The sequence below is a fragment of the Monopterus albus genome, unplaced genomic scaffold (assembly GCF_001952655.1).
Source record: "Monopterus albus unplaced genomic scaffold, M_albus_1.0 scaffold251.1, whole genome shotgun sequence".
In the NCBI taxonomy this organism is placed as follows: Eukaryota; Metazoa; Chordata; class Actinopteri; order Synbranchiformes; family Synbranchidae; genus Monopterus; species Monopterus albus.
Genome location: NW_018128131.1, coordinates 513,564 through 520,596, shown reverse-complemented (window position 1 = coordinate 520,596; position 7,033 = coordinate 513,564). Strand labels below are relative to the sequence as shown.

General features: G+C 41.0%; 1 protein-coding gene across 1 annotated transcript in view; it reads left to right on the top strand.

Annotated features, from left to right (window-relative positions):
- Window positions 1-4,905, top strand: part of LOC109972262 (dual specificity mitogen-activated protein kinase kinase 6-like) — a 13,026-nt gene extending 8,121 nt beyond the window's left edge. Inside the window, exons 10-12 of the mRNA XM_020620989.1 lie at window positions 2,721-2,860; window positions 3,130-3,175; window positions 3,446-4,905. Coding sequence (XP_020476645.1) covers window positions 2,721-2,860; window positions 3,130-3,175; window positions 3,446-3,523 — 264 coding nt within the window. The 3' untranslated portion in view covers window positions 3,524-4,905. The remainder of the gene's footprint in view (window positions 1-2,720; window positions 2,861-3,129; window positions 3,176-3,445) is intronic.
- Window positions 4,906-7,033: the final 2,128 nt, after the last annotated feature.

Here is a 7,033-nt window from a genome sequence, read left to right as displayed (position 1 = left end):
ACTATAATAACATGGCGCACAGATTTTTTTTACTTTACGCATTTTTACTTTGACTGCTTTTGCTGTCAGACAGATGTTGATATTGTCTGACGCGTCTGAAGCTGAAGAATGCCAGTAGTCTGTACAACTGGTCCAGAGATCCATCAGTCCTTAAAACCATATGTTCAAACACAAACAATGACTTCAGAAAGTATTCAGACCCCTTCACTCTTTGCACGCTTTGTGTGGTAGAGTTTCAATGGGTAAAATATTCAGTAACCCATCATTACAAATATTTTATCTTCAGTCATAAACAAAAAGCTGGTAAGACACCAAATAATTCTGTAAATGAGAATTTCAGTTTGATATTTAATACATGTGCAAAAACCAAACTAAAACCACATTTTCCCTTTGTCATTATGGGTTATAATCTCCAGTCTAATAAAATGTGTAAATCAGGTGTGACTAATTTCTGAAGACACTACAGTTCTTTCTCTGCGTGTTTACTAGTTCAACATTAAAAGATGTCTTAGGACATAAATGATACTGGTCTACAGTCACCACGCTCTGAAACCTTTGCTATTTCTGGGCCACTGGAAATTAAAATATCTAAAATTCAGTGGCCGGTCCCGTGCACAGCCAAAGACTGTGTCGATAACTCATCCATCCGACCGGGTGGCAAGGAGCAGCAGGACACAAGTGTCACAAAAATGTCCAAAGCTCCAGTGCTTACCAGGGATGCCTAGATAATCTTCTTTATTGTTTACAGTGGCAAGAAAAAGTATGTGAACCTTTTGGAATTTCATGGTTTTCTGCATTAATTTGTCATAAAATGTGATCTGATCATCTAAGTCAAGAGTACTGACGAATATAATGTGCCTAAAACAAAAAAATGTCTTTATTGAACACACCCATTCAACATTCAAAATGGTAGTGGAAAAAGTAAGTGAACCTTTGGAATTAATAACTGGTTGACTGTTATCATCATGATATTCAGTGCCCTTTTTACGCCAGATGTAGTGCTGCGTGTTCTTTCCAAATGGTACAATCTTAGTTTCCTCAGTCCAGAAAACATTTTGCCAACAACGCTGTGGAGTGTCGCTGTGCTTTTTCACAAACATCAAGTGCGCAGCAATGTTCTTTTTAGCAGCGGCTTCCTTCGTGGTGTCCTGCCATAGACACCCTGCTTGTTCAATGTTTTACGTAGTGTAGACTCATGAAAACAGATGTTAGCCGGTTCCAATGACGCCTTCAAATCTTTGGCTGTCATTCGAGGTTGTTTCTTTGCCTCGTTGGTGAGTCTTTGTTGTGCTCTTGGGGTCATTTTAACTGGGCGCCCACTTCTTGGTAGAGTAGCCACAGTCCCAAAGTGGCTGCATTTGTAGATCGTTTGCCTAACTGTAGACTGGTGAATTTCTAAAGTCTTTGAAATCACTTTGAAACCCTTTCCAGCTTTATGTAAATCAACAATTCTTGTTTGTAGATCCTCTGAAAGCTCTTTTTGGTGAGGCATGGCTCACATAAGCATATTCTTCTTGTGCAGAGCAAACTCTAAACGTTTGAGTGGTTTTATCAGAGTAGCTCTGGTCCACACCTCCAAACTCGTTTCCTTAACAAGACTCCAGGTATGCTAACACCTGACTCCAATTAGCTTTCTTGAGGTTATTAACTCTAGGGCTCACACACTTTTTTTCCACTAGCACTATGAGGTTTTTATGGTTGTTCCCAATAAAGATATGAAAGATCAGGATTTTTTTTGTGTTGTTATATTAGGCACATTATATTCGTCAGTACTCTTGACTTAGATGAAGATCAGATCACATTTTACGACAAATTATGCAGAAAACCATGAAATTCCAAAAGGTTCACATACTTTTTCTTGCCACTGTAGTTTGTGCATACTACAGATTTGCAGCACGTATTGTGGCTTCTTCTGGCTCACTCGTTTCATAATATCGAACGGATGTGTGTTGAAAAGACTCTGATGACTCAGTAGCCATTGGTCAGTTATCACATGACACACATGAACCATATTCAGTACATTTTAAATACATGATACATTTATCTAAGATCATATAAACCCTCACCATTATAAAGACATTAAAAGATATAGATATCTAAAATAGTTACACAAAGTTTAAATACTCTAAGAAAAAGACACAATATAGAAAGAAGCTGATCCCTGGCTTTTATCCATCTAAAGTTGTTGATTAGCTCTGGTTTGTGAGACAAGACGTTGGCAATGTATGAATTTTGCTTGAAAATAATCAAATGTCAAATTACAGAAGCAAAACCACAAATTTAACCTAAACTCTTGGTGGAACTAATGACAACACTGTTTGCTTTTGATACATCAAGATTCTTAGGGGAAACATTAGCCTGGCGTGTCTCAGGCAGTACAGGCCACACGTTTTTCATCTGACTAAAGTGCTTGTTGCATTCATACCTCAGCTCAGGATATTTATTGTATACGTCAGCCCTGAAGTCAAAAGGTGTCATTATCTTTTGTCAGATTTGTTTTAATCTCCACATTGGCAAAAAAACTATAATCCATCTGGGTGGTTGTTTGTCTACATGTCAGCCTCGTGATAGACTGGTGACCTGTCCAGGGTGGACCCTGCCTCTCGCCCAATGTCAGCTGGGATTGGCTCCAGCCCCCTGCAGCCCTATTCAGGAATAAATGGCATAAATAATGGATGGACGTATAATCCTTCTTAAATCAGCTTCTCTCTGTCTCCTAGATTGAGCTGGCTATTTTGAAATTCCCCTACGACTCATGGCGCACCCCGTTCCAGCAGCTTAAACAGGTGGTAGACGAGCCATCTCCACAGCTGCCCGCCGACCGTTTCTCACCAGACTTTGTGGACTTCATCTCCCAGTGGTAAGCCTCACACTGGACACACCAAGTCATGTTCCTCATTCACCCTGCGATTAAAAACAGCAGTAGCACCGAGGCCCAGCAGGGGTCAGTCTTTGCTGTGTTCACTGACGGAGGCAGCAGAAGTACAGCATCCTAAGCCCTTAACATGATGTCAGATCATATTTATGTATTTGACTGTTTTTAGATGTGGATTTATATTGAGCTATAATACATTTCAGTTTTTGTGTTTTCTGTTTTACTCCTTTGCTTTTATCTCTTTGTTTTTACAGCTTAAGAAAGAAACCAAATGAGAGGCCAGCTTATTCAGAATTAATGGTTAGTAGGTTTTAGATCTTTTTCTGTTACCCAAAAAGACTAACAAATATTTTTCTGGGTTATACTACGTTGTTCACTTCACAACCAATAACATCTCCACTAGTGTTCAGTGTGCTTTGGATCTTGTTTTTATTCACAAGAGGCCAGACTTATCCAATTAACTCATTTGTTTTCCACAAGTAAATAACAACACATGTATTATAAATTTTTTTTTGTCATTCAAGAACATATTTCCAACACTGTCTTTTTATATTGCTTTGTTTGGTGCAGAAACATCCATTTTTCACCCTGCATGACTCCAAAGACACAGATGTGGCCAGTTTTGTCAAGGTCATCCTGGATGACTGATGGGCTCCTGGCACGCTCCACCCCGTCAGGGTAGGCAGGACCTTTCAGCAAACGAACCAATGCCCTGCCTTTTTTTTATTTTTAAACTCACTGGAATGACAGACTCTCATGCACGCACACACATCAGGAAGGGGGGGGTGAGGGGGGACTGACAGCAGCCCAATAGCACTGGAGTGGGAGAGCGGTGGTAATATGAACTCAACTGGAGAGGTTTAATTCACTCCTCCAAGCTTCCTGTGTGTGCAATTATCCAACATGGCAAATATGAACTGAACCTGATTTGCTGTTTTTGTCTTCTTTTGTTGTTGCTCCCACTGCCCTTCTTATCTTTCTCTTCAGAATGGAAAGAGCCAGCTATTGTTTCATTGTGACACATATTATATGAATACTTGGGGTTTCATTTGCAAAAACCAACAGTTAGTGTATGTTGCTGTGTACTAAAAGCTATGCCTTTGTATGTTTTTCTCATTATGCAGAGTTTTGATACTGTATATTGCTAAGTGTGAATTTTACCAGACTAGGGCCTTATTTGTCAGGTCATATCAGGTGAACAGTGTGCCCTGATCTGCCCCGAGGCAGTCAGTCAGTGCAGGGACTGCAGTTGGTGCGAGCTGGGCTATGAGAGGCTCCAGGGCTGAAACAAAATGTGTAAGAAATGTGAAAAGTCACATTCAGAAGCGGAGGAGCTCTAAGTCATTCCTAAATGTCTTGGTGGTGAGACAGGAATGTAAGGTGTCCAATGTTGGTGATCTGAGACCTGCAGTGACCCCTCTGTAATCTTTCTCTTTTTTTTTTTGCGGGGGGTGGGGGGTTTAAAGAGTCGGCTCCAGTGCTGCCACTGTTACTATATGGAAGTATTCAGGGGTTGCCTAATCAACCTCACAGCTTTGTTTTCTGTGTGCCATTTTGCTAATTATTCTCAACTCTTGTTTTGTGTGTGTGTGTGTGTGTTTGTGTGTGTTCCAGCCTTTTTTGATTTTTTTTTTTTTTTTTTTTTGGCAGAACTTTATCTTATGGCTTCTTTTCCCTTTGCTTACCTTTCTCAATTCTGGAGTCAGCATAGCCCTTTTACATGTGGCACTTATGTTTGTTTTTCTTGATCCAGAAACCTTATTATGCCTTACACAGACAGTATGTTAGAGAACTAATTTATGTGTTGAAGATGTAAATACTATCTCCTTTTTTAATGTAACATGGGACTGTCCTTACCTGGCAGTGTAGGTGAGTGCTAGAGTGGTTGGGATTACTTAGTTTTAATGCAGTGTGACGTGCACACACACATGTACTCACTCATAGGGCCAGTTGACTATCATACACCTATTTTGGACTGATGTTCTGTCAAGCACCACCGTTCAGGTTTCTGTGTTCTCCTGCGTGAGGAGACGACTTTTTTTTTTTTTTTAAATTCCCCCAGGTTGTACTCTTGAGTGCTGAACCCAGATCCTCAATTCAGTCCATGGTGGACAGCCATTATCTCAGACCATACTATGCAGAGCCCCTTCACCTTGGACACACAGCAAGAGGCCCCTGCCATGTGGCAGTTTCCCCACTCCCAAGTGTTCAGAGACTGTGGTGACAATAGCGATAACTGCCGTGCCTTTGTTCATGGCCAGCACTCATCACTTCTGATGTACCCTGCAGTGCAACCGTCATCAAAAGTCAGTGAGCTAGGAGTATTTATGATTGTGAATAATAAGGGAAAGCTAGCAACACCACAAAGAAGCTGCTGTTAATGTTTTCTTTTTTTTTTTGTTTTGTCAGCCTTCTTTGGTGTGCAAGTCAGTTTTGCGCTAATCACAATGAGAATGGAACACTTGCTCTACCTCTTACTCCTTCTCTCTATTTGCCACCTTTTCATTGGGTGGGACTGACAAACTTGAACTTTGGAAAGACAAAATAAAGCTTTATTGTTCAATATGTACAGTTTGTTGTTTGTGAGGGTAATGCACAGAAGTTGTCAGGAATTTGTCTTGCTGTCTACAAATCCAACAAAACACAACCAATGAAATGATTTACTTTTTACAAGTGTCATGTGTATAAAAAAAGCTACACTGATCAGCCACAACATTAAAACCTCTGGCAGGTGAAGTGAATAACATTGGTTATCTCATTACATGGCACCTGCCAAGTATTTATTTAGTGGCAAGTGAACAGTCAGTTCTTGAAGCTGAAATGCTGGAAGCAGGACAAATGGGCAAGTGTAAGGGTCTGAGCGACGTTGACCAGGGCCAAACTGTGATGGCCAGACAGTCAGTCAGAGCGTCTTCAGCATGGCAGGACTTGTGCGGTATTCCTGGTATGCAATGCTCAGGACCTAAGGTTCATTGGTCTGATCCCACAGAAGAGCTACTGTAGCACCTACAATGGACAAGAGCACCTGAACTGGACCATGGAGCTATGGGACAAGGTGGCCTGGTCTGATGAATCACATGCATGGCCAGGTGTGTCATTTTACCTGGGGAAGAGATGGCACTATGAACCACTACGGGAAGAAGGCAAACGGGTGGAGACCGTGATTCCCTGAGCAAGGTTCTGCTGGGAAACCTTGGGTCCTGGACAGCACTAGACCTAGTCATGAGATCATTAAAGTTATTACAACAAATTGCACACACATGCTTGAGAATATTCTAGTGGTTTTTGTAGTACTCTGAGCAGTGTGCGTTCTTTCTGCTCAGTTGCATGACTGTCTACCACAACACAACTGGTGCTGTAGATCAATAGATGTTTGTCAGTAATGCTGGAGGTCATAAATGGACACACGGAAACCCGCTTATATAATCATGCAAATGGGAGACGTCCAGTCAAATAAACTTTTCCTTCTCCTTTCAGTCTTGCTGAAAACTAAACCTTTAGGTATAACATAGGTGTGAATCAAATTCCACTGACAGATGTGGCTAAATTGTCATTAGTGAGGCTGTTTGACCAGAATTGGCTGGTGAGAGCTCTGCCTTCAGCTGCAGCTGTTAACATCCATTGCATCAGCTCACAGCTCTTCTTCTCCAGCAGTAAGTGCAGAGATATTACATTTCAACTTCTTTGCCTGTCTTGAGTTTTAAATAGTCTAAATGTTCCGAATCATGCGGTAAACAACACAGGGCCTCTCGAAGCTATAATCCTACTGGCTATTGCTGATATATAATTATGGTCTCTATTAATGTTTCATACTGTATATGGTGACTGAAGTTTGTTTATTTCCCATGAGAAGTTATCACTTGACTACGCAGAGTCCGGAGGATTTTAAATGCTAAACAACAGGCTTCTGCTATTCACTCACCTGTTTTGGCCGTGCGTTCGTTTTACTGAAGCCACAAACTGGCACAGCACTAAACAGAGGTGAAACATGAGAGCTGAAATATGTATATTGCACAAGCCCTGTTCATTTCAGGAGTTGTATCTGTGTCAGGAATGAACAGAGCATCTCTCAGCCATAGCAGTTTGATAGATGTGCTGTCATCTGCATTTCATGAGGAGTGGTCACCACAAATACATGTTTGTTTTAATATGGTGACA